The following is a 27,666-nucleotide window of genomic DNA, read 5'->3' on the forward strand; positions in this document are numbered from 1 at the left end:
ACAAATTTAATATAACGACAGAAAGAGTTAATGAGAACATATGTCTCTGTATGGATGTTTTGTTTTCTCACAGTGTAGCCTTGGCTGGTCAGGAACACACTATGTAGAACTCTGAGATCCTCCTGCTTTACCTCCAGAGTGCTGGGGTGCCTCCTTGCATTTGGTTGCCCTCCTTTCATTATACTGGAGATTATACTGGAACCAGGACAGTTAACCCCCACAACTGTACATGCAGTCAAGGCTCACTTCTAAACTCAAAATCCTCCTTAGCTCCTAAGTGCTGGTATTATAAAGCATTTACCACAATATATGGTCCTTGGGCTATTTAACTAGTTCTTCTGATTGGTTAAAAATTTGGGGTTCACCTAGTCTTATTGTGACTTGTGATACCATGTTTGATTGATATCCCTGCTTTTTTTCTGAAGGGAACCAGAGGAGTAGGAGAGGGGTGGTGTATGTGTTAGGGGACTGGGAGGTGATGAGGAATGGAAACTGCAGTAGGATATAATATAGAAGAAAAGAATAAATAGAAAAGAAAATTGGGGTTCAGCTGGGTGTGATGCTACACACCTTTAATTTTAGCACTTAGGAGGAAGAGGCAGGCAGATTTCTGACTTTGATGCCAACCTGGCCTACATAGTGAGTTCCAAGATAGAGTAGCTCTATAGAGAGACCCTATCTCCCCTATCTCCCAAAATGAGGGATTTTCAGTTTCTGTATTTGAGTGGTTGACTAAGGAAAGCATAATTACTGCTGTCTTATAAATGGCATTTGAGAAGATGTAGATTAGTGGTTCTCAACCTTCCTAATGCTGCCAACCTTTAATGCAGTTTAGTTGTGGTAACCCCTGTCCATAAACTTATTTTGTTGAATAACTGTAATTTTGCTACTGTTATGAATTGTGATATAAATATCTGTTTTCCAATGGTCTTAGGTGGCCTCTGTGAAAGGGTCATTTGTCCTCTCCCTTCCTCCAAGCAGTAGTGGTCCACAGGTTGAGAATCACTGATACAGATGAAACAATATGCAAGTCAAGGTATAGGAGGACGGCCTCAAGCTCCGCTCCCCACTCCTACATGCTCAGCCTTCCAGGAATCTGTATCTAGCTATCTAGAAACTCTTTAAATCTTGCTTTTCCAGATTTTATGGAGACTTCATTATATAACTAATATAAAGTGGGTGGAGAAATCCAGCCAGGCCTGTCAGCATTCTTCTTGGCCTTTGCCGCATTCTGTGGTACTGACATGACTCCATAGAGTACGAGGGTTCTCTGCGACCTGCTGCCAGGCAATGAGTGATAGTTGAGGAGTTGAGAGAAAGAAAACCAGTGTATTTCTAAACACCCTCCTTTTTCTGACTCCTATGTAAAGAACTTTTAATCTTAGAACTCAGGAGGCCAGAAGCAGGTCCATTTCTGAGTTGACAGCTAGCCTGATATATTGAGAGTTCCAAGTCAGGTAGGGCTCCACAGTAAGAAATTATTTCTAGCGGTAACAACAGCAGAATAAGTTTCCTGATTTAAATGTGATTTCTTGATTTTACACCTGTAAAGCAGCCACTTTTCTTTCTTTTTTTCTTTTCTTTGGAACAGATTAAAGAATGTGCTGAAGAACCTGTTGGAAAAGGTTACATGGTTTCCTGCTTGGTGGATCACCGAGGCAACATCACTGAGTATCAGTGTCATCAATACATTACCAAAATGACGGCCATCATTTTCAGTGATTACCGCTTGATCTGCGGCTTCATGGATGACTGCAAAAATGATATCAACCTCTTGAAATGTGGCAGCATTCGTCTTGGGGAAAAGGTATTTACTACAAATTTCTCCAATGAGCCAGTGACCTTAGTAAATGAAAGCCATTGTGTAACTCACATCAGAGAAAACTAGGCTTGAAGTGATCTTAAAGTTCAAATTTTAAAAAAACAAAAGACAAAAAACAAACAAACTTGTACAGACAATTCCTTTAATCCAAGACTAATTGACTTAGGATATTTTGTGAATTTGTAACAAAATATTTCAATATTTTAGCTATTTCCCAGGTTGCTGTAACAAAATACCTACCCGAAGCAACTTAAGGAAGGAAGGACAGATTTATTTGGGCTTCCTGAGCAAATACCATACAGCGAGAGCCTGGGGTGATTGGTCCTATTCCACCCACAGCTAGGAAACAGACAATACCCCTGCTCCACTTGCTGCCTTCATGTTATTCAGTTCGGGACGTCTGCCTCTTTTTTTTTACTTTTTTCCCCCCAGGTTCCCCCCCCCCCCCCAGACATGGTTTCTCTGTGTAGCCCTGGCTGTCCTGGAACTCACTCTGTAGACCGGGCTGCCCTCGAACTCAGAAATCCACCTGCCTCTGCCTCCGAAGTGCTGGGATTAAAGGCGTGCACCACCACTGTCCTCTGCCGCTTTTTCAAATTACTCTTCTTTCAGTACTTCGAGCTAAACACCCTCACAAACAGGCCCAGAGGGTTACCTCCAAATTGACTCAAAATCCCATCAAATTACTAGTTAATATTCATCATTTTTGTTTTCTGGAAGAAGAGAAATTAAGAAGGGTAAAGTTACTTCTCACTAGTCAGAAGAAAAATGTCCTGTGAACTGATTAACTGAAGAACTGATTAAAATAAAGACAGAAATGAAGTGACTACTCAACTAGTTTCTTCTTCCGTAGTACAACTGATCTTCCATTCGAAATTAGTAGTCTAGTGGTTCTCAGCCTTCTTACGCTTTGGCCTTTAACACAGTTCTTCATGTGGTGACTCCCAACCATAACACATTATTTTGTTACTATTTCATAACTGCAGTGCTGCTACAGTTGTGAATCCTTGACCAAGCCAGCTCAGTCAGTCCACAGGATCTTGAGGGAGAGAGTGAGGATTGAAAAGAAACTCATTCTAATCATTTTCATCTTTTTGTTGTTTTTGCTGTTTGTTTGGAGACAACAAATGAATTTGTATGTAGCCTAGGCTGGTTTCTCAGATGCAGGATTATAGGTGTGTATCAACACGCCCAATTCATTTTTATCTTTTTGTATAACTACCAATTAAGTGAAATGTCTGTTCATTACTGACCCATCTTTACATACCAGGTTTTCTTCTGTATAGGGCTCAGCCTACCTCATAGAAAACGTGCACTCCTTCCTATGCCATTCCCTTTAGGACCACAGGCGTGTCTAAACCTCTCAGGGCCAGACTTCAAGCTTGCTGCCACCGCAACTGACCCCAAAGATCAGAGAGGAGAGAATTCATGGTTAATCTGTTCTCACCCTTCCTCTGTATAAGAATGTAAATATCATGATGTTTAACCTTAGTGATTTATTTTTCCAAAATGCATTTTAGAACAAAGATATATTATCAAATCCTTTTGAATGTCAAAATGAAAGGGCAGGTATCTAGAAGTGCAAGTGTAAGTGATTTACGTCATGAAGAGTAATAGGATGGGCCAACAGAACTGCTCAGTTGTGGAGCTGTGCTGCACGGCTGCTTCTGCGCTTTTACTACTTGTATCATTTTATTGTTTCTGCTTTTAACCAAACACCTTGAATACTTGAGTCTTGTTCTTCAGTCCATGGAAGGAATCACAGAAAACATCAGAAACTTCAAACTAGAGAATGGTTTATACAAAGGAAAAGCCCAGCCTTCCTTACCATCTGAGATTAGTATTATTGTTGTTGGTTAAAGTACAAGGAATGAGAGAAGGGAAAAAACATCAAACTTCTAAATGCTTATCAAGACAGTGATATTTCTCAGGCCATCTTTTTCTTACCATAATAATTAATAAAAATTTATTGGGAGTTGAGAGGACACACAGCTTTTAAGAAGACCTATGTTTGGCTTTCAGCACTCACATGTATATATGCCCCCAACACACACACACACACACACACACACACACACACACAATTTAAAAGTAGAATAAATCTTTTTTTACTGACCTGAGTTTGATTTCCCAGATCCACATGGAGAAAGAACTGACTTCTAAACATTGTCCTCTGATCTTCACCAGACACCTGTGCAAATGTGCACTTCCCCCACCCCCTGGCTTTGCTTTAGTTTCTAGCACCGAAGCCAGTTGTGGTGGTGCATGCCTTTAATTCCAGCACATGGAAAAGCAAAGCCCAGCAGATCTTTGAGTTCAATGCCAGCCTGGTCTACATAATATGTTCTGGGGCAGAGCTTCATAGTGAAGACCTGGGCTTTAAAAACAGATAAACAAATGAAAAAGAAATCTCTTTTTTTCTTTTTTTTTTCTTTTTGGTTTTTCGAGAGAAAGAAGTTTCATTGACTCTTTTGTTATACATGTGGCATCCCCCCCATGTATATGTGATGGGTGTTTGTGTCATGTATGCTTGCCTGCTCATGTGTGTGGCTATATGTGTAAATACATTCGTGTAGGACAGTCATTGTCCTTGATTATTGGGTCAGACTTTGACTTGAACTCCAAGCTTACTGTTGGATCTAGTCTGGCTTGTGCTTCTCGAATGCCGGGATTACCTGCGGGATGCTGTCCACCTGGCCCTTATGTGAGTACTCAGGATCCCACCCAGCTCTGTCCTCATGAGTACGCAGCAAGCACGTACCTGCTTATATGCTGAGACATCTCCTAGACTTTTTCTTTTTTTTAAACAAGGCTTCTTGTAGCACAGGCATAGAACTTTTTTGAGGAGCTCAAAGTGACCTTGAACTCCTGTTTTGTCTACATCTGTTTCCTGGTGTGATAGGATTTAATAGCTCACCCTGTTTTATAATAGAGTACCTTGTTTGATTTACATACTCCCTGGAATGGAACCTTGAGCCTTTTGTATGCTAAGCACTCTACCTATGAGCCATAATCTTAATACACCTTTCTCTCACCTTCCCTCCCCTCCCCTCCTCTCCCCTCCTCTTCCCCTCCCCTCCCCTCCTCTTCCCCTTCCCTTCCTCTCCCTTCCCTTCCCCTCCTCTTCCCCTCCCCTTCCCTCTTCTTCCCCTCCCTTCCCCTCCTCTCTTTTTCCCCTCCCCTCCTCTTCCCTTCCTCTCCCCTCCTCCCCTCCTCTCCCTTCCTCTTCTCCTCCCTTCCCCTCCCCTCCCCTCCCTTCCTCTTCCTCTCCCCTCTCCTCTCCTCTCCTTTCCTTTCTTGTTTGCTTGTAAATAGATAGGATTTCATGTTATCCAGGCTGGCCTCAAGGTCACTGTTTGAGACTAGCCTTGAATTCCTGATCCTCCTGCCTCCATCTCCAACTTAGTGCAAAGTTATAAACCTGTGCCAACCTGCACAGTGAGCCTTATAGTGTTATCTCACATACACAATCTCCCATTGCTGGGGATTGAATCCTTGAATCCTTGAACTGTGTATACTAGGCAAGCACTCTACCACTGAGCTACATCCTCAGCCTCAGACATATAGTTATCATTGTCAAATATTTGTATATCATTAAAATACTAAATGGACAGAAGAAACTCAGGGTACCTTTGCAAATATCTTTATTTTGAAAAAAAAAACATAGCCTGAGGTGGTGGCACGTACCTATAATCAAAGTAATCCCAGTGCTTGATTTGTTTTTAATTACAGTCTATCTCTCTGTCTTTGTTTCTGTCTCTCTCTCCCTCTGCCCCCCTCCCTCCCCCCCCCCTCTCTCTCTCTCTCTCTCTCTCTCTCTCTCTCTCTCTCTCTCTCTCTCTCTCTCTCTCTCGCCCCTCCCTCCGTGTGTGTGTGTGTGTGTGTGTGTGTGTGTGTGTGTATATATGTATTTGCGCGCATGCGCACACACGCCAAGGCCAACTTGGGAGAGTCATTTCTCTCCTTCCATGTGTATACCAGGGATTGAGTTTAGAACATTAGGTTTGGTGGCAAATCACCTTTACCCACTAGGTCATCTCTTCTGACTCCATTGGTTGTCTTTCAAACTTGACTATAAAAACTTGAAAAATATCTAACTTTTAGAGATGAATGACTGTACTTTCGTAGTATTATTTCAGTATTGACATAAACTATGCTTGTAACAATAGGTTATTTTCTTATGAATTTCTTGCCAGCAGTACAGTTGCAACAGCAAGTGCAGGACAGTTAAGGCTACACAGAGAAACTTTGTCTTATAAAAAGAAAAAAAACATTTTTTCTGACTATATGTATACAAAACTAAGTGATGTAATTAAAAAATTTAAAGCCTACTGCTTTAATGGGGGGAAGGAGGTGTCCTAACATTTAAACCATACTATTTCCTTAACTCTTAAGCCATGTATCTAGTCTCTGTACACCCATTTCTTTAACCAAATGTTTATTTGAATACTGTACAGTGAAAGCTTTAAAATATTTTTTGCTATTTTAGGATGCACATTCACAAGGTGAGGTGGTATCATGTTTGGAAAAAGGCCTGGTAAAAGAGGCGGAAGAAAAAGAGCCCAAGATTCAAGTCTCAGAACTCTGCAAGAAAGCCATTCTTCGGGTGGCTGAGCTGTCCTCGGATGACTTTCATTTAGACCGGCATTTGTATTTTGCTTGCCGAGATGATCGGGAGCGCTTTTGTGAGAATGTGAGTCACTAAGAAGCTGTTTTTCCTTTCTTTTTAAGTGTATCTGTAGTATTGTATTCCAGAATGAAATACACCAGCATAACCTTCACAAATAGGAAAACGACTGAAGCAGAAGATGGGATTAATCCCAAGATACAAAAAATAGTATTGGATGCTCAGTCTTGAAGATGGACCATCTAGTTAACAATTTGTTTCTGACAATCAGTACACACATTTTTTCCTCTTTCTCTTATCTTTCATTTTAGGTTGGTTGGTTGGTTGGTTGGTTGGTTGGTTGGTTGGTTGGTTGGTTTTTATAGACGGTCTCTCTGCATTGCCCTGGTTGTCTTGGAACTCAATTTTTAGACCAAGCTAGTCTCAAATCATCTGCTTCTGTCCTCTGATTGCTATGATTAAAAGGTGTGTGCCACCACACTAGCCATGATTTCAGTTGTTGAAGACTTGACTGTGGTAGGACACCACTTTAATCCCAGCACTAAGGAGGCAGAGACAGACTATCACATCTTGAGTTTGACAATAGTCTGCTCTATAGAAGGAATTCCAGGACAGCCAGGCCTATATATAGAAACCTTGTCTGAAGAAAAACAGAAAAAAGAAAATGTATTTTATCTGTAGGAATCTTATTTTACAGAAGTCTTGTTCATATCCTGTGGCAAAAGCTCTGTTACATCACATTTTTATATGGTTTTGATTAAAGTTAATAAAATAGATGGTGACTAGATGTGGTGGCAGAGGCAGGTGGCTCTTATGAGTTTGAGGCCAGTCTGGTGGTCTACAGAGTGAGTTCCAGAACAGTTACGGCTACACTGAGAAACCCTGTCTCAAAACAAATAAACAAACAAAAGGGAAATAGACGTTATCTAACTTTAAAACCAAGTACTTGTATAGAGCCTGCTGATTAATTAGACAACTTTCAGTCCCTCTGAGTCTGCATTTCCTTCCTGCTTTTCTTCCTTCTTTCCTTTGCTTCCTTCTTTTCTTTCTGTGCTGCAGATTAAATGCAGTACCTTACACATGCTGCAGCCTGATCTTTGTACCCACGTCCCCGACTCATGTATGTCCTCCCCTTCTGCCTGCTGTTTGGGATTTATAAATTTTACAATCAGAGCCACTGATTATAAAGTTTTATTGACTGTGGTGTCAAATTGTAAGAGATTCCCTCTGATATGTCCTTATGTTTTTTAATTAACAGTGTATTTAATAAAAGTTCTATATAAGGCTGGATATATTACAGCAAAACTACTTAGCTAATAGTAATAATATGTATGTTTTATCTTATAGACACAAGCTGGTGAAGGAAGAGTGTATAAATGCCTTTTTAACCATAAATTTGAAGAATCCATGAGTGAAAAGGTACCTCTTTGAAAAGAACTAAAGTCTTACTAATTTCATAAAGCTTTCACAAACTCTTGCTTCCTTTTTGGTTTAGGTTTGAGTGATTTCTGGAATACAGTCTCATAGCCCATGCTGGCCTTAAACTCAGCATGAAACTCACCTTGAAATTCTGATCCTCTTCCTCTACCTCCTAAGTGCTGGGGTTAGCCTGTGCCACCACTCCAGGCTTTCACAGACATGCCCTTATATAGTTTTCTTGTGGTATTTAGAAAGGGTTGGTTTCAAAACAGTACCCACATACTCAAACACCAAAAAACTTAGTGTTTCTTATATAAAATGGCACAGTGTTTGTATATAACTTAAGCACTTTCTCCTGTGAACGTAAATAGTGTCTATATTGCTTAAAATATCTCACATAATGCCCTTCAGAACTGAGACACCTTTGGTTAAGTACGTGAAGTATATTTGGACACCTGGTGTGACTGCACATGGCTGTAATGCCTTCACTCAGAAGGTTAAGGCAGGGGCATCTAAAGTTTGAGGCCAGTCTGGGTACATAGTCACACTCCATCTTAAAGCAAGTAAAGCCTGGCATAATTGTTCAGAGAATAAAGGTGCGTGTCACCAAGCCTAATGACTGGAGTTCATCCCAGAGCCCACATTATTGGAGGGGGGTACTCAACCTCTGCAGGCTGTCCTCTGACCTCCACACACATGCTGTAGTATACCAACCCACCCCCACACGCACATGCACACGCACACTAAATAAATAAATAAATAAATATATATATAAATAAATATATAAATAAATATATAAATAAATGTTTACAGAAATGTATTTGCCTCAAACTAAAAGGGGAGGGAAAGGATGAACCTCTAATCGTGATACCTATATTGTGAATTGTTATTTGGGAGTAAAATTGAACAAAAAAAATTTTTAATTGATTTATTTATTTTATATATTTGAGTATGTTGTAACTGTTTTCAGACACACCAGAAGAAGGCATCAAATCCCATAACACATGGTTGTGAGCCACCATGTGGTTGCTGGAAATTGATCTCAGAACCTCTGGAAGAGCAATCAGTGCTCTTAACCACTGAACCATCTCTCCAGACCAATGAAAAACTTTTAATTAGGATCACATACTAGCTCGCATACTCAGGTAGTGTAGGCTAACCACACCAATATCCTTCATAGATAGCCAGTTGTTTAATTTTTCATTATTATCTCATTAAATATTCTTATTACTGTTAGTCCTGTCACTGAATGGATACAAGAATATTTATTTATTTATTCATTCATTCTGTCAGTCAGTCAGTCATTCATTTATTCATTTATTTATTTGCTTTTTTGAGACAGGGTTTCTCTGTGTAGCCCTGGCTGTTCTGGAACAAGAATCTTTTTAATACTTGAACTAATTTTGCAATTCTATCTTTTGTTTTCTTATATAGCTAAAGTATTTACTGTGTTCAGAGTAATAGAAAGTTCTGTACAAAATAACATCCAAATACAATATCAGCTGTCACTTTAGTTCTTGTGAGATTTATATCAGAAGTATGGTTGAAGAAGAAAGAATATTTTGTGTCAAGTTTAGTATATTTGGACCCTCCAAAAACCTATGTGATGCCCTAACAACAGTTAGCTACCAATTTACTGCCTGATTTCAGTTTCCCATGATTTACTCCCTACTCTTTCCATACTAGAGTCAGATTTTTTTATTATCATTTATTTTTATTATTTTTCATGTATGAATATTTTACCTGCATATATGTAGATATACTCTGTGTGTGTGTGTGTGTGTGTGTGTGTGTGTGTGTGTGTGTGTGTGTGTGTTCAGAAGTTAGAAGAGAGCTTCAGAAAACACCCTTGGAACTGGAATTGTAGATGGCTGTGAGCCGCCGTGTAAGTGGAGAGAACGGAGCCTGGGTCCTCTGAAGAGACACGAGTGCTCTTACCTGCTGAGTCACGTCTCCAGACTCTAGAGCCGGATTCAGAACCAACGCACAGATAGGCATTTGGTAAAACGTGCAACATGCTTGCTTCTGAGTCTGCTTTTCAGAGATAGCTGAGCCGCAGTACGTCTCAGGGTAGACTTAAGGTCTCATTCCTTATACTCTTTCCTCAGTGTAGAGAAGCACTAACTACACGCCAAAAGCTCATTGCCCAGGATTATAAAGTCAGTTATTCATTGGCCAAATCCTGTAAGAGTGACTTGAAAAAATACCGGTGCAATGTGGAAAACCTTCCTCGGTCCCGGGAAGCCAGGCTGTCCTACCTTCTGATGTGCCTGGAGTCAGCGGTGCACAGAGGTGATGTTCTTTTTCCTTTTCTCCTTTTATTCCTTCTTCAGTTCACATTCTGAAGCTTCTTGTACCTGTAATTAGTAGTTTTCTTCTGCATTTCTTTTAGACCTTTTGATTTTTAGAATGACTACTGGGGCATTCTTTAGAAGAATGGGAGAACATTATTGTCACTTGAGTTTTTGGTCAGACTGATATAGCTTCAAATTCTGGCTCTATCTCTAAGCTGAGTAACTGGGTAACTTTTATGTGTTTGGCTTTGAGGACTGGGTGGTTGCTGCTTTTCAAGTTTTTACCGTTCACATTTATAGCTCCAAGACTTGGCCACCATGAATCTTAGAAGAACAGTCTTCTCCACCAGCTTTAGCTATTGGGCAACTAAAATTGTTCTCAGATATTTTTACTGCTCCCGATAGTTTTCTTACTGCAATGTAGCATGAATGAGACCATGAGTTCAATCCCCTACATTAAAAAAAAAAAAAAAGGACTTCCTTTGGCAAAACATTTGCATTATTAGTTGATAAGATCTATGGGGCCCAACCCTACAAGATAAGCCTGGGTCTCTGGAGTCTAAGCTTTTTTTTTTTTTTTTTTTTATGCTGCTAAAGCTTTTGCCAAGTTCTGAGCATTCCAATCTAGATAGTTATTCCATCTGGAAAGGCTGTGGCTTATTCTTTTCCAGACAAAAACATGTTTTACCATGTAGAGCTTTATGGTCTTCAGACTCACTTTTCATGCCCGTCTGACTTCCCCAACACAGGGCGGCAAGTGAGCAGTGAGTGCCAAGGGGAAATGCTGGATTACCGACGCATGCTCATGGAAGACTTCTCTCTGAGCCCCGAGATCATCCTGAGCTGTCGAGGGGAGATTGAACACCACTGTTCTGGATTACATCGTAAAGGGCGAACCCTCCACTGTCTGATGAAAGTCGTTCGGGGTGAAAAGGGGAACCTTGGAATGAACTGCCAGCAGGCGGTATGGAAAAATTTCTGCTGCCGCCTTGACTGTTTTCTTAGGATTACTATTGCTATAATGAAACATCATAACCAAAACCAGCCTGGGAAGAAAAGGGTTATCTGTCTGTCTATCTATCTATCTATCTATCTATCTATCTATCTATCTATCTATCTATCTATCTATCTATGGTTTTTTTGAGACAGGGTTTCTCTGTATAGCCCTGGCTGCCTGGCTGTCCTGGAACTCACTCTGTAGACCAGGCTGGCTTTGAACTCAGAAATCCACCTGCCTCTGCCTCACAAGTGCAGGGATTAAAGGCGTGTGCCACCACCGCCCAGGGTTATCTTTTTTTTTTTTTTTTTTTGCTTGTTCTTTCTCACCATAGTCCATCTTTAAAGGAAGTCTAGACAGGAACTCAAACTGAAATCTGGAGGCAGGAGCTGATATTGAGGCCATAGAGGTGTGCTGCATACTGGCTTGCCCTTGTGGCTTGCTCAGATTACTTTTTTTTAGAACCTAGGACTTCTACCCAGAGGTGGGACCACCCACAAAGAACTGGGCAGTCCTCTACCCACATCAATCACTAATTAAGAAAATATCTGCCTTTGATGGCACATGCCTTTAATTCCAGCACTTGGGAGGCAGAGGCAGGCAGATTTCTGAGTTCGAGGCCAGCCTGGTCTACAGGGTCTACAGGGCAACCAGAGCTACACAGAGAAACCCTGACTCAAAAAAAGGGAAAGAGAGAGAGAGAGAGAGAGAGAGAGAGAGAGAGAGAGAGAGAGAGAGAGAGAGAGAGAGAGAGAGAAAGAAAGAAAGAAAGAGAGAAACAAAGAAACAAAGAAACAAAGAAAGAAAATGCCCTATAGGCTTGCTTGACTTTCTGGAGGCATGTTTCTCAATTGAGGTTCCCTCCTCTCAGACTCTAGCTTGTATCAGGTTGACATAAAAGTAACTAGCACGAATGTCACATTTTATCAGCCAAAGAACCTTTACCTGGCATATGGTTTCTCTGCATTACTTCTGACATCATAGTAAGCATCAGGTACTAAAGATACTCAAAGATATTGTTCCTATGGGGAGATTTTTAATAAGGATGTTAAAGTTGCTACACAACAAAGCTTGAGTTCATAATCAATAAAACTTGCTGTGGAGTTAGGTAAAGGAAATCCATTGTTTTCCTGTTTCTAAAGAACTTGCCAAGTTGGATTACTAAAGACAAAATAAAGGTAAATTAGTTTCTTCAAAATGAAGCGAAGCTATTAGCAGAAGAGAACTTGCCTGTCTTAACAAGTTTGATTGAGTTGAAATTGAGAGTTGACGTAAATGGAAATTTTCTGGCAGTTAACTTTTTTACTGATACGCCACAAGTCTGAAGGATCATTTTCAGAATAAAGTGTCTTTATTGATTAAATCAGGGAAACTATAAACAGAAAGATCTGTCACCAGCTCCAAACTTTACAAACAAGAATATAAAGATGGTTGGGAGAAAATAAAGTGACTCTTGATCCAGTGTTCATGAGCAATCCCGTACCTGAGGATCCCAATACAGAGACAGCACAATGCTGTACAGAGCCTGTCTCATTACCTCTGACCTCATTTGTTATTTTATTGGATAAATCCTTGTGCAATGCAACCCTCTACAATGTAGCACTTCCTACAATCACTTTCCCTTTTAAAACAGGAAAGATACTTTAGTTTTATAACTTAAGTCACACTTTCAGAAACCACAATTCATTTGTTACTTTGTTTTGGGTATTTTTACTAAAAATAAATATTATTTGAATTTTATTTTCTAGATTTGATGTAAAATTTTGATGTAGATTTTGATGATCAAAATTTTACAGTCTGTAACAGAATTTTATAGTCTGAAACACAGGTTTCTGTGAGATATAGATATGGAGTCAGTTTTTGTTAACTGTGTGTAGATAGTGACAGCAGTTACATTATGCATCTTAGGCTGGTTTGGGAAGACAAATGCAGCCTCTTCTCTAAAACAGCAACATCAGCTAGAAGGAAGGCTTCTGGAGCCTGCTGTGAGAGTGTGAGGACAGTGTGCAGTGCTCCTCTGTCGTCCGGTTGTTGGCAGTTGCCCCGGGGTGCCCTTTGTGCCAGTGAATGTGCCTGGCTGCAGTCCAGGATGGATCAGGAGACAGCCTCTGCTGCGTTTGCTTTTCATCCTTAATTCCATCCAGCAAGGTTGTGGAAGGAGGATGGGAAAAAAAGAATCTATCTATGGTCAGCTTACACCTATTGTAAACTGTTCAGGAAAAAATAGACTGGACTCAACTCTATTTTGAGGCACACAGTTCACTCTGGAGGTTTTTGGAAAGTTAGCTTTGTGAAAAGAACTAGTGACTCAGCTTCAAAGATAACTAGGTTCCGCCTACACCACCCTTTGTGGCCAGAAGAAAGTGTTTTCCAAACCCAGAGGGTAAGCACAAATAGTGAACTGTGTGGTTTTGACCACATTAAGAGTGCTTTGGAAAGAAACACTTCATTTTTATTGTATGGATTCTTTTTTTTTTTTTTTTTGGCCTTTTCTCACAAAAACTAAAGGCAATTTTTCCAAAGGGAGAGACTCTTCTTTTGTCTTCTATATTATCTAGCATTAGTCAAACTGAAGAATACGTTCAGTTTGGGTGGGTTTCTTTCACTTGAAAATTTTCCTCCTTGACACAGCAGACTTTAACACCTGTCTCTGTTTAGATTAATTTAGTGAACTGGTAATGGTTATCAGCAAGTACTGAACTGTAAAGTATGTGGATAATTATTATCCTAATGAGTATACACTCCTCCATGTTGACCACAGTTACCAACTCTTAAGTCCTCTTGGGTTACGACTAATGAAGTTCAGCCCATGCTTTCCCATACCAGGAATGACCGCATCCATATTCTGTATTCTCCACGTTCTCTCTGGAGCTTGGCTCCAGGGTTTTTTGTTAATATCAGGGGCCAGAATGTATATACAATCATAACATCAATTTATATTCTTTTTTTTTTCTTTTGGTTTTTTCGAGACAGGGTTTCTCTATATAGCCCTGGCTGTCCTGGAACTCACTCTGTAGACCAGGCTGGCCTCGAATTCAGAAATCCGCCTGCCTCTGCCTCCCAAGTGCTGGGATTAAAGGCGCGCACCGCCATCGCCCATCGCCCAGCCCACCGATCAGGCTAACTTCAAATTCACAGACATCTACCTGTCTTTGCCTCCCAAGGCCTCAGATTAAAGGACTAACTTCATAACTACATCTGGCTCAGTTTGTATTCCAGTTTTGTATTATGCATCTTAGGCTGGTTTGGGAAAACCACTCCCAATGCTGAATTCTAGAATGGCAATAATTCCTCGAATTATTAGCCTACTAGATGCCATGGGATATTAGAAAAAGATGTTACTCATAAAGTAATTTTTTTAACCATCAAACTACAATATTCTTTAGCTATTCCAAATTACCACCAATAATTTAGGAATACCTTCCATGCCGGAATAGTGACATTTCCCCCACGTTTTTCCCTTAATGATTCTTTCTAGGATAATAGAATTAGGATATTTATTTTCTTTTATCTGAAATTTATAAGTATGTAAAGGGGCCAGAGCTTTCATATGAACCATGTGGGATCCCAGGTCAGATGTGTACAGATCAGAGAAGGCTCCAGGAAAGGATAAACCAGTGACACAGAAAATGTCTAAACATTGTTTGTTTGTTGAGACAGGGTTTCTTTGTGTGGCCCCGGCTGTCCTGGGACTCACTCTGTAGACCAAGCTAGCCTCAAACTCAAAGATTCAACTGCCTTTGCCTCCTGAGTACTGGGATTAAAGGCATATACCCCCCCCCTCCGCCCCCAACCCAGCTGAAGTATCTAATTCTTAAGGGTGGAAAAAAAAAACTTAGAGCAGTAAGGGTTGTACTTTCTATTTTTCTTTCTCTACATAAGATTCCCATTCCATAGCTCCATCTGCTACCCATATGTGGTAATAGTAATCTTCTGTCTATAAAATGCTTTGCAGTTTACCTTACTTTTTTCATGTGGTATCAACATCTGTCTGTCTCTCGGTTCTGGGATACGATATCCCTCTATAGCTGTCTTGGAACTCTAAACCAGACTGGCCTTGGACTCACCTGCCTCTATGTGCTGAGAGCTGTGGTTAAAGATATACATCACCACACTTGGCCATTTCTTAAAGTCTGTAGTTAAAGGAACTAAATTGTTGGGCTGGAGAGATGTTCTGGGGTTAAAATTAGCATTTGCGGCCCTTCCAGAGAATCTGAGTTCAGTTCCCAGCACTCACATTATAACTTAAAGCATCTGTAGCTCCGGTCCCAAGGAACCTGATGCCTTCTGCTGGACTCCATAGGCACTGTATGTGCATGGATTAGACATACATACATGTGGGCAACAGCTATACACATAAGATACAAATAAAGGAAAAAAGAGGGAGGGAGGGAACACTCAGAGCACAGGAACTTGTCAGCTCTCCTAGCGCACTCAGGAACATGCCAGAGCCTGCACTTGGTCTTCCAATCCACTGTCTCTTTATCCTCCCCTCAAGCCCCTGTGTCTACAGTGAGGGACAGGCCAAGTGCAGGTACATGGGAAGAGTGCACTCTCAGCTTCAGGTATTTTACAGCAAGCATTCTGTGCTAATGCTTGTGGTATAAATATAGAAGGCAAAAAGTAATAAATTGTAAGCAAGCATTCTTTTCTTTCCCCTTCTTTGTTCTTGATTGTCTCTCTGTCTGCTTTTTGGGATAGGATTTCTCTGTGAAACAGCCTTTGCTGGAACTCACTCTGTAGATCAGGCTAGCCTTTGAACTCAGAAATCTGCCTGCTTCTGCCTCAGAGTACTGGGATTAAAGGAGTGAGCTGCTACTGTCCAGCACATTCTTGTTTTCTAATTCCAGATATGAGTTAATTGAAATCTCTCACATCTAACTTAATAAAACATAGTATGCTTGTCATGACACTGACGTCATTGCAGCAACATTTGCTACCTTTTTAGGATCAAATTGTTCTCTAGTTGAACTGTCTTCTTTTTTTTTCTTTTAAAGATTTATTTATTTATTATATGTAAGTACACAGTAGTTGTCTTCAGACACTCCAGAAGAGGGCGTCAGATCTCGTTACGGATGGTTGTGAGCCACCCTGTAATTGCTGGGATTAGAACTCAGGACCTCCAGTAGAACAGTCAGTGCTCTTAACCACTGAGCCATCTCTCCAGCCCCGAGCTGTCTTTTCTTATATTCTTTTTCAACTCTGGCTTCCTTCGAAGCATCAGGTTAAGAAGCTGATTAGTTGGGAACAAACTTGCATAGGCATGTTGTCCAGACTTGTTTTGCAGATGCCCCGTGAAAGGGCAAACCAGGTAAATGTGCAAGTTCCACAATGAGTTCAACAGAAAACCTGGGGCAAGTGACAAATGGAGAAAAAAATGGAAAATGTTCCAATATCGTTTTTTCAACATGGCCAGTAACATCTGTAGATGTTTGGGTTGTGCTGTGACGGGCTGGACTGAGCATCTGCTGGTGTAACATTGCTCTTTTCTGTGTCTAAACTACCTTTTTTTTCTCCTCAATCCAGCTTCAAACACTGATTCAGGAGACAGACCCTGGTGCAGACTACCGCATTGATCGAGCTCTGAATGAAGCTTGTGAGTCTGTAATACAGACAGCCTGCAAACACATACGATCCGGAGACCCAATGTAGGTTCACTGTCCGTATTGTATTTTATTTGCCAAACAGAGAACATTCCTTGAAATGGCTTTTGAGTAGTTTAACGTCTTGACTAACATTTTGTTGAACGTAGATTCACACCAAACTTTTGCTAAAACTAATATTGAGATTGAAACTTCTGATCTGCCTTCCCCATGATATAGAGACACCTAAACCCTGAACTATGATGGTATTTGTTGACGGTGACTGGGCATATATGGACCTCTTCTGTAACGTAGAGATTCTTGGAGTATCAGAATAAAGAGACACACTTGGCACTGTCTTCTTTGTTTGTTTTCCTAGACAGGGTTTCTCTGCTATACAGATCTTTACATATGCAGAGTTTGAAGTCCAAAATGGCTTAAAACTGGTAGAAGAAATAATTACTGACAAGATCAGTTAATTTGTGTCATCCTCAGAAAAATAAATCATGTCATCATGGGGAATACGTATTGAAATGAGTTTTGAAACCTGTCATCAAAACACTTCCTCATTACAATTTACCTCTTTACTGACCAGGATTCTTTCATGTCTGATGGAACATTTATACACAGAGAAAATGGTAGAAGACTGTGAACACCGTCTCTTAGAGCTGCAGTATTTTATCTCTCGGGATTGGAAGTGAGTATTTTAAAAACAGTGGAAAGCACTGCCTCATTCTGTTCCCTTGTTTGGTCAATATAAAAAGAATAGGTTTCTGTATGGGGAAGAATTTAATAGTTTTATCAGTGTGTGCATATACATGATATGTGTCTGTTTGTCATAGTGAGCAGTTGGGAGTCAGAAGACAGCTTTATGGAGTCTGTTCTCTTGCCTCCACTCTTAAATAGGATCTGAGAATCAAACTGGGATCACCAGGCTTAAACCATAGAGCACTTTATCCACTGAACCATCTCAGCAGTCCACGTGAATTTTTAAACCCAGGGCTTCATACACTTCAAGCACTCCTCTACTAAGCTGTGTCCCATACCCCACTTTTATATTTTATGATAATAAGTAACAAATTAACAAATTCTTTTCAAATTCTTGGATAGCTAACTATCTCCAACCCTCAGAAAACCTATTCTTACTGCTCCTGGAGCAGTATCTAAAAGTAGAATCAACCCACTACCAGCCTATACCAAGCATCCCTCTTCACCACTACTTTGGAAGTTGGACTCAAAATAGTTTCTAATACCATAAATATCTATTGAGAAAGAGCCCTAGTACTTGTTCAGAGCATGAACATCTTTAGCTTCGACTCTAAAAGGATAACACTGCATATATAACAGTTTGATTGTCTTATCCTGTTAGCAAAAGAAAAAGAAAAGATGAGCTAGGACTTGCTCTTACAGTGAGAATCACTGTTACTTATTGGCTGTGTTGCCTCCTCTTCTGTACTCAGTTCTGTTTCATCTAGTGCTGCTGACACTGGGCCTCTGCTGCTGCTACTTCCCATAGGCTGCTTCCTGTTTAACTAACTTAAGTCAATATACTATGATCTTTACTCTTTTTTTGATGATTAATTTATATTGTATTGACATGTGTTGATGAAGAGGGTTACATGAGACTTCATATGTTTTATGGATTAGTCTGGAAGGACAGGCATTATGGCATATGAGACCATATTTGTGTAGCGAGGACTAAAACAGAATATTGCAAGTTGAAGACAGTCCTTGACTACATAGCAAGACCTCATTTCAAACAAATAAATAGGATGGAAAGGGATTGAAGGAAACTGGATGATTGCTTTCCTGAGCTTCCTCAAGCTATCTGAACTGAAATAACTTGAGTTTACTGTACTTCTCCCCAATCAAGACAGTGATTTCTCCTCCTCCTCTTACTCTTTCTCCTGTGATCAAAAATGCACTTCATAATTTCATAAAAGCTTTTAGTATCTCTCCTTCTATTAAATAGCTCTCCCTACAGTTTACAATGAAATGTGAATAGAATCCTTAGTCTGATTTAGAGAAAAAACACAGGTTTAGTACACCATCATGTCCTCAGATGATTCAGAATTAAATGTTTTATAACTTGATAAGCAATTCTCAGGTTAATTTAAGAAACCACTGTTTCATCTTCCTTCGGAAGGTGGAGAAATTTGTTCTGTTGTTGAGTGTTCTGAGTATGAGACTAGTTCCTGTCATTTCCTGATCTTGCTGAAGCTGGTCCATCAGATAGAATTGCATTGCATTGTGAATTACCCAGGCTAGCAGCAAACCTAGTTTACTGTCTGCTGTCCTGGCCTTCTGAGTCTTACAACAGCAGGTACCTTAGAGTGCTTGAGGAAGAGTATGTCTTCTGTATGAAGATTTCTATATATTGACTATTGTGTTATTATGAGCAGCATTCAGAGTGAGGTGTGCCTGTTCATTCCTATAATCTCAGTTTAGGAAGTGGAAACAGGCCGGGCAGTGGTGGCGCATGCCTTTAATCCCAGCACTTGGGAGGCAGAGGCAGGTGGATTTCTGAGTTTGAGGCCAGCCTGGTCTACTGAGTGAGTTCCAGGACAGCCAGGGCTACACAGAGAAACCTTGTCTCAAAAAACCCAAACCAAAACAAACAAAACAAACAAACAAGCAAAAAAGGAAGTAGAGACGGGAGGATCAAGAGTTCATGCTTAGCTACACAGCAGCTTCAAAGCCTGAATTACATAGGACCTTGTCTGAAAGGAGGAGGGGGGAAGCCAGCAAACACCCTTGGAATGTATGAGAAGGGAAATACAAAAAGAAGTGCTTCTCTTTAACTCTTAACCTTCTAGGTTGGACCCTGTTTTATACCGAAAATGCCAGGGAGATGCTTCCCGCCTTTGCCATACCCATGGTTGGAACGAGACCAGTGAACTTATGCCTCCTGGAGCTGTGTTTTCCTGCCTGTACAGACATGCTTACCGCACAGAAGAGCAAGGAAGGAGGGTATGCCATCACCCTTGATTCTTCTCACTCTCATGTTTCCTACCTGCTGGCTAGCGTGTGTGGTGAGTGGGAGGATGCTCTACTCCTAGAAATGCAGTCCTCCGGTGAGCATCGCCACTGCTGCAGTTGTCCCTCCAGCTTCTGTCCTGCATGTTGGTTTGCTTTTGTTCTAAACAAAGGGTGTGGAGAAACAGTCCAGGTTTTCTCTTTAAAATTTCAAAATCCAAATTACAAATGGACAATTAAATTCTGATGTTCTAACTTTACTTAGCTTTAAAAAGCCATTAGAAGCTTTTAGCTGGGGCACAAATGGGTCTTTAGGCTTCTACACCTTTGGCAGCAAGACACAAATGCTTTATATTAATGAGAGTTCTCTAGCAATGCACTGGTTGGAGGGGAAGCTTCCATACAAGCGTCTTGGCGTATCCCTGCCCCAGTTGCTACTCTTTAAGATACTTGTGTGAGCTTCTTGTCTTCAGGTGCCACACAGGTGCTGCTATGTCTCATTTTAAGACCTTATTGAATGCTTTTTTCTGCATATGTTACAGATGGTAGCCATGTTTTTACTCTATATACTTGAGTATAGATACCCTTTCTGAGCCTAGTCCAACTGTCTAGGATTCAGACCCGGGAGGTACAGTTAGAAAATATCATATTATAATAGCCTGACCTCAATTTTTATGTTTTTGTTCTCTCTCTCTCTCTCCCCCTCCGCTTCCCCCCCACACCCGTGTGTGTGTGTGTGTGTGTGTGTGTGTGTGTGTGTGTGTGTGTGTGTGTGTGTTTCTCAAGACAGCATTTCTCCTCTCTGTAGCCCTGGATGTCCTGGAACTAGCTTTGTAAACCAGGCTAGCCCCTAACTCACAGAGATCCACTTGCTTCTGCCTCCTGAATGCTGGGAATAAAGTTGTGAGCTACAACTGCCCAGCTCAGTTTTTATTCTGTCATATCAGATGTTCCTGTATTTGGTATCTGTTGGTCACTCAGTAGGAAGTTCTTTCCCTTGTAAAGAAAGAAAGAATTGAATCTCTAATGTTAACTTTTTAAAATTTTTATTATTAATTTTAAGATTTATTTTATATATGTCAGTACACCAGATGGTTGTGAGCCACCCTGGGGTTGCTGGGAATTGAACTAAGCATCTCTGCAAGAGTAGTTAGTTAACCGCTGAGCCAACTCTCCAGCCCTCTAGATTTCTTTTATTACATTTTTTATTTTGTATACACACACACACACACACACACACACACACACACATAGGTATGTATGTTATGGTATATATGTAGAAGCCAGAAGACAACTTTGAGAAATTTGTTTCTTCTTCTATAGTGTAATGAAAATGCTGATTTAGAACAAACTACTTGTAGAGTTGACCTTCTAACAGCTTCCTAAAGCATTTAACTCTTGTCCTAGAAGATAGCATTTGGTATAAAGTTTAAGGTAAGATACTAGGCCTGGTTATTAGTTTGTTCCTCCTAGGGGCTTCATGTATTAATTTCTGTTACCTTTAAAGTCTCTTGCTCATCCTTTCTCTGTAGCTCTCACGAGAATGCCGTGCTGAAGTCCAGAGGATCCTACACCAGCGTGCCATGGATGTTAAACTGGATCCTGCCCTCCAGGACAAGTGCCTGATAGATCTAGGGAAGTGGTGCAGTGAGAAGACAGAGACCGGGCAGGTCAGTGACAGCTTCTACCTGCTTTTCCTAAAGTTCCCATGGTGGCCAGCTCAGTGTTTGCTGGTGGGATTTGTTATCTTTTCAGTGTTCTTTCCTAGAAGAAACCCACCTGAGTTTTTTGTTTTGCTTTTTAAAAAAGATTTTATTTAGCCAGGTAGTGGTGGCTAAATAATTGATCCCAGCACTTGGGAAGCAGAGGCAGGCAGATTTCTGAGTTTGAGGCCAGCCTGGTCTACAGAGTGAGTTCCAGGACAGCCAGGGCTACACAGAGAAACCCTGTCTCAAAAAAAAAAAAAGATTTTTTTTTTTTATATATGTGAATACATTATTGCTGTCTTCAGACACCCCAGAAGAGGCCGTCAGACCCATTACAGATGGTTGTGAGCCACCTTGTGGTTGCTGGGAATTGAACTCAGGACCTCTGAAAGAACAAGCAGTACTCTTAACCACAGAGCCACCTATCCAGCCCCTGTTTTTGTTTTTAGATTTAAGAATAACTACATTTTTCATATGTTTTAATGTTATGGTTTCTGTATTTTTAGAGTTGATTTCCCTTTGCTTTCCTCATTGTGTCTCTTTTTTTTATAAGATTTATTTACTTATTTTATGAATATGAGTACAACAGATGGTTGTGAGCCTTCATGTGGTTGCTGGGAGTTGGATTTAGGACCTCTGCTCATTCCGGTTAACCTTGTTTGCTCAGTCCCTGCTCGCTCAGGCCTAAAGATTTATTTATTATTATATCTAAGTACACTGTAGCTGTCTTCAGACACACCAGAAGAGGGCATCAGATCTCATTACAGATGGTTGTGAGTCACCACGTGGTTGCTGGGATTTGAACTCAGGACCTTCAGGAGAGCAGTCAGTGCTCTTCACTGCTGAGCCATCTCGCCAGCCCTCTGTGTCTCATTTTTAATTCATTCTTTTCTATTTTTTAAATTTATTTTCTAAAGTTTACAGATTACATTAAGTCCTTTTGTGATAGAAAGGTATAATGTATTCATATGTGTCTGATATATACCAGTAGATAATTTACTTGCCCTAAAACAGCCCTACAAGATAAATGGAAATGGAGTTATTTTTCTACTTAGTTGATCAAATTGAGACTCGAGAAGAAAGCTTCCTTACTAAAAATTCAAGATGAATTCTAACTAAGAATTTATTTCATTATAACCTTTCCACAAAGAATAAACCAGAAAAGAGTAGCCTCAGTACTTAAGTGCCTTCTGTGACTAGTCTCTAAGATGTGTCTAGTTTGGGGCAAGTGTAAGTTATGAGCAAGGCATTATGTCTTCATCATGGAGCAAGGTAATCAGTAAAGAGCAGGTGCTTGCTTAGAGAGATCCTAATATTAGAATAAGAACTGAATTTAGGCCTCTGGGCTTCATTTATACCATAATAGACCCCTTCGGGGTTTCTCTGTGTAGCCCTGGCTGTCCTGGAACTCACTCTGTAGACCAGGCTAGCCTTGAACTCAGAAATCCGCCTGCCTCTGCCTCCCAAGTGCTAGGATTAAAGGTGTGCGCCACTACCGCCCAGCAAGAAAATTTTTCTTATTTATTTTTTAACTTATTTATTGAGAAGTGGTTTCATTAGGTAGCACTGGCTGGCCAGGAACTTACTTCATAGACCAGGCTGGCCTCAAAAAGAGATTTTTCTGACTCTGCTTACCTGAGTACTGAGATTAAAAGTGTATGCCACAGCCGGGCGGGGGTGGCGCACGCCTGTAATCCTAGCATTCTAGGAGGCAGAGGCAGGCGGATTTCTGAGTTCGAGGCCAGCCTGGTCTACAGAGTGAGTTCCAGGATAGCCAGGGCTATATAGAGAAACCCTGTCTCGAAAAAAACAAATCCAAAAAACCAAAAAAAAAAAGTGTATGCCACTACATCCAGCTATGAAATTTTATTCAGTAGAGTATCCTAGCAGTCGGACTCCAGGGAATACCACAAAATCACACAGGTTATGTCAGGAAAAACACAGGGCAGTGGCTACCTCTACCAAGGAGTGAAGCAAGAAGGACCTGAGCTGGAAATGGGCTTTCTATAAGGTTTCCTGAGGGTAGAGCTTTCTAGGGTGGCTTGGGATTGGTATCATTTTATGGTCTGATTTGGTGCCTGACTGTATTCTAAGAGGGTGGGGCCTGGTGGTTAGCTGTCCTCAGGAGCTGGGCCTGGCCACTTAAGGGCTTTGCAAGTAGTATAGACCATGCTTCTATAAATAGGCCTGTACATATGGTTCTATAAACAACACTAATTACTGGGTGACATACAGAGATACTGAGAAATTGTCACGTTGGGGTTGGACATTTTAAAGAAACACCGTAATTACTTTCCAAGGGCATTGACTGTTGAAGATCACATTCATCACTCGTATACACGTGGCATATAAACATATATGCAGGCAAAACATTCTTACACATAAGGTAATTTTAAAAAAATAACCTGCTAAAGCTTATAGGCTGAGGTTTATAGTTGAAAACAGCTGAATAGTTCCCATTGGGCTTGTAAATCTGACTTTCTGAATTTGCATGACTTATTGTTACACGTGGCCCTGGGCTCCATCAAGCAGCATGTTATACCTTCATCTTAGTCGTATGAAGCTTTTGTGTTTGGTTTAGTGAGGTAGTTTTAAAGGGAAGATGAGTACACAGGAAGGAGAGGCTGAGGCCCCTCCCTGTTAATTTCATGACGGAAGGACTTGCCTTTCATGTTTAGGAGCTTGAATGCCTTCAGGACCACCTGGACGACTTAGCTGTGGAATGCAGAGACATAGTGGGAAACCTCACGGAGCTGGAGTCTGAGGTAAGCAGTGAGCGGCCCCCTCGAGGAGAGCACCCAGCATTGCTTAGCTCTGTTCCCGTACTCTTGAGAGAACAGGCTATCTTGGCAATTTAATCCCAGCACTGAGGAGGCAGAGGCAGGTGGATCTCTGTGAGTTTGAGGCTAGCCTACAAGCTCTAGGACAGCCAGAATTGTCACAGAGAAACTTTGTCCCAAAACAAAAGAACAAAACAGAGGAGGAGGAGGAGGAGGAGGACGAGGATGAGGACGAGGAGGACGAGGAGGGGGGGGGGGAAATAGAAGAAGGAAGAGGAGAAGAAGAAGAAAGTAGTCGTCCATTGTGCTAAGGCCTGACCCTTCTATGACAGCTCCAGAAGTATAACTATCAATAGAGTTTGCTCTTTGGTATTTTTTTTCAAAGTTATCATTTATTAGAGCTTTTCTCACTTGAGAGATGGCTCGTGCACTTCAGGTTTGAATCACATTTAAAAGCAATCTAAGGAGCCATAGTCTCTTTAATCTGAAGCTCTTTTAGTGAGGCCATTTGGTACTATTTCTATGCTTAATAAAGTCTTGGGACTTCCAGTTACACATGAAAGATTGAACACATGTTTATCCCTGTTATACCCTGAAACCTGAAAAAATATAAAACATGAGATTATAAAGTCCAATAAGTATAGACAATACTGTTCAGAAATAAAGGCATCATAAAAACTCTATAGAGAACTTGCATGCTCTAATATTATTGCCAAGGAGCTCATCTCCCTGTTCTTAAATCTGCCCCTTCATTTGTTCAAGTTGATGAAGGGTCTCCCTGCCAGGCACTTTAATGCCAGCACTCAGGCAGAGGAAGTGGATCTCTGAGTTCTAACTGCAGCTACATAGTGAAGATAGGGCACACACAGGCACCTATAGCCTCCGCCTCCATCCCTGGCCTTTGCAGCAGAGTAATTCATCTATTTTATCTTCTACAGGATATACAAATAGAAGCTTTGCTGATGAGAGCCTGTGAGCCTATAATTCAGAACTTTTGCCATGTAAGTGATCTCTATAGGAACAAGGGTTACTACAGAACCTAATTCAATGGAACTTTGGGCCCCAAGAGTTTATCTCCGTCTTCAGCATGCATTACTGTTGAATGATAACCAGCTTTATAGCAAGTAAAATTTGAACTATAAACACAATCGAGGGAGAAGCCAACATCTGGGAACCTTGCTTGCTTGTAGCACTTAATTCCAGTAGTTGCTAGCGTTCTATAGTAGAGCAGGGTGTGACTGGCAGCAGTGGATGAGATGACTGTACAAGAAAAGACACAAGAGGGAAACTCCAGGGTGGGACTGAGTTGCTTCTCGGGAGCTGCTAGCAATGGCAGTGACTAGTAACTGTCCATTACGCCTTGGTGCTGAGGGACTCACTTACCTTGTTTCTTACTCACTCTTTCCTAGATTGTAGGAGGGAAGTACATTTAGTAACCTTTAAGATCTGTCAGATAGGAATCATCCCTAAAGCCGCTGCTGGCATTATACAAGGAAATAGTGATAGTCCTCACAGCAGGTGTTCTTGCTTCATGAATCTTATTCTGCTGAATTGCTATCTTTCCTGCTTTCTCAGGCTTGTTTTTTAAGAATTTATGACATATCTTTATTTGAAGACTTGGAGTGTCATTCCTATTCACATTTCCATGGATGACACTATAGACTGTATTGTTGATTGTGACACGCAGAGTGTAAGTGTGTGCTCTCTTCCCAGGATGTGGCAGACAATCAGATTGATTCTGGGGACCTGATGGAGTGCCTGATCCAGAACAAGCACCAGAAGGACATGAACGAGAAGTGCGCCATTGGCGTCACCCACTTCCAGCTGGTCAGTGCCCGCCCTGCCACAGCCGCCTGTGCTGACTGACTGGGGGATAGCTCTACTCTCCCCCACCCCCATCCCACCCCCACCCCCATTTCTCAACAAGCGGACTTTTCTCAACAGCTTAGAATGTAGTGAAATGAGACCTTGTTCTAGGAAACATTCATTACAGAGGGATAGAGTCAAGAGGGCCAGCAGCTCCTGCTTTGGCTGTGATGCTCACACTAAGTGATCCTTATATCACTGGGGTCCGTACATCAATACACTGGACCCTGACTCCTCTCTTCTACTGTTCCTTCTCTCTCTCCCTCTCCCTCCCCCGCTCCCTCTGTGTCCCTCTCCCTCCCCTTCCCCCTTCCCCTTTTCCCTCTCCTTCTTCCTCCCCACTCCTCCCCCCTCCTCCCATTATGTGCTGGGGATTAAACCCAGGGTCTCATCTTAGAAGCAGTTTTCCACAGTATTAAATCCCTACACAGCAAATCTGACTTTTTTTTTCTTTTTAAATCATTCAACTCAGATTTACCATTTGAATGATATGGTTGGGCTACACTCTTGGTAATAAGAAGTTAAGGAAGTTGGATATAGCTAGCACTTTGTTCAGAGAGGATGATTTGTCAGTCAGCTGAGGTTATTAACTGTTTCTCAGAGCCAGTAACCCATATGCTTGCATTCCATTATGTTAATGACTCTCTTGCCCTGCTGGAATATCTAGTTGCTATAAAGCTTCCAGAGCAGGTATGGTATGTATCGTAGCCGCATGGGCAGGGCTGGCCCAAGAAAGGCAGCAAAGCCAGAGCAGGGGTGTGGAATGAAGGGACTGCAGGAGGACACACTAAGATGGAACCCTGCCAGAGAGCAGCATGAATTATGTTTATACCAGAGGGACATTGTCCACATAGTGAGCTCAGATGTGTGATTTGAAGTACACAAAGACCAGTGTGCTATCACAGGGGGGACATGAGATCTCAGCAGACTGTGAAAGGTCTCATGACCAGCCTTAAACCTGCTATAAAGCCACAGATGACCTTGAACCCCTAATTTTCCCTTGCTGTATCCCAAGTGCTTGTGTCGAGGGCATGTATTTTATGTAGTGCCAGTGTTGTGCATGCTAGCCAGTTATATCCTCAGCCTGTGATTGTCGTTTGGCTGAAATGTCACTCATTGTTCTTAATGGTAACTTGCCACCAAGCTGGTTTTCTTTCTCATCTTTCAGGTACAGATGAAGGATTTTCGATTCTCTTACAAGTTCAAAATGGCCTGCAAGGAGGATGTGTTAAAACTTTGCCCCAACATAAAAAAGAAGTATGTATCTTTTAATTGATTTGTTCTGCTTCCCCAGCCTCCCTCGGCTGGTGAATGAGTATATAGGGTGTGAGGCCCAGAGGCCTCCTGTGTCTTTCTTGGTAATCTAACCAAACTATCTGCCAGACATTGTCTGCCAGACCATGGTCCCAGCTGCCTACAGCCACACTTGTCCATGACCACAGATGTTCTCAAAAGAAAAGTTCCTGGAGTATGGGAATATTCTTGGTTTTTTTCTAGGTTCAGTCCGCCTATCTGAGCCAGGTGTAGGGAGCACCTGGAAAAGGAAATTGCTGAAACAGTCTTTTCCCAGGGTCACCCCAGTGTGTCATCTCTGTAG

The 27,666-nt window shown here is 41.2% G+C and overlaps 1 protein-coding gene across 1 annotated transcript in view; it reads left to right on the plus strand.

Annotated features, from left to right (window-relative positions):
• Positions 1–27,666, plus strand: part of Glg1 (golgi glycoprotein 1) — a 101,345-nt gene that overhangs the window by 55,534 nt on the left and 18,145 nt on the right. Inside the window, exons 4-16 of the mRNA XM_052166095.1 lie at positions 1,592–1,807; positions 6,312–6,515; positions 7,797–7,868; positions 9,977–10,160; positions 10,912–11,126; positions 16,686–16,807; positions 17,337–17,438; positions 19,558–19,711; positions 21,250–21,387; positions 24,102–24,188; positions 25,142–25,204; positions 25,917–26,030; positions 27,238–27,326. Coding sequence (XP_052022055.1) covers positions 1,592–1,807; positions 6,312–6,515; positions 7,797–7,868; positions 9,977–10,160; positions 10,912–11,126; positions 16,686–16,807; positions 17,337–17,438; positions 19,558–19,711; positions 21,250–21,387; positions 24,102–24,188; positions 25,142–25,204; positions 25,917–26,030; positions 27,238–27,326 — 1,760 coding nt within the window. The remainder of the gene's footprint in view (positions 1–1,591; positions 1,808–6,311; positions 6,516–7,796; positions 7,869–9,976; positions 10,161–10,911; positions 11,127–16,685; positions 16,808–17,336; positions 17,439–19,557; positions 19,712–21,249; positions 21,388–24,101; positions 24,189–25,141; positions 25,205–25,916; positions 26,031–27,237; positions 27,327–27,666) is intronic.

The sequence above is a fragment of the Apodemus sylvaticus genome, chromosome 21, assembly GCF_947179515.1.
Source record: "Apodemus sylvaticus chromosome 21, mApoSyl1.1, whole genome shotgun sequence".
In the NCBI taxonomy this organism is placed as follows: Eukaryota; Metazoa; Chordata; class Mammalia; order Rodentia; family Muridae; genus Apodemus; species Apodemus sylvaticus.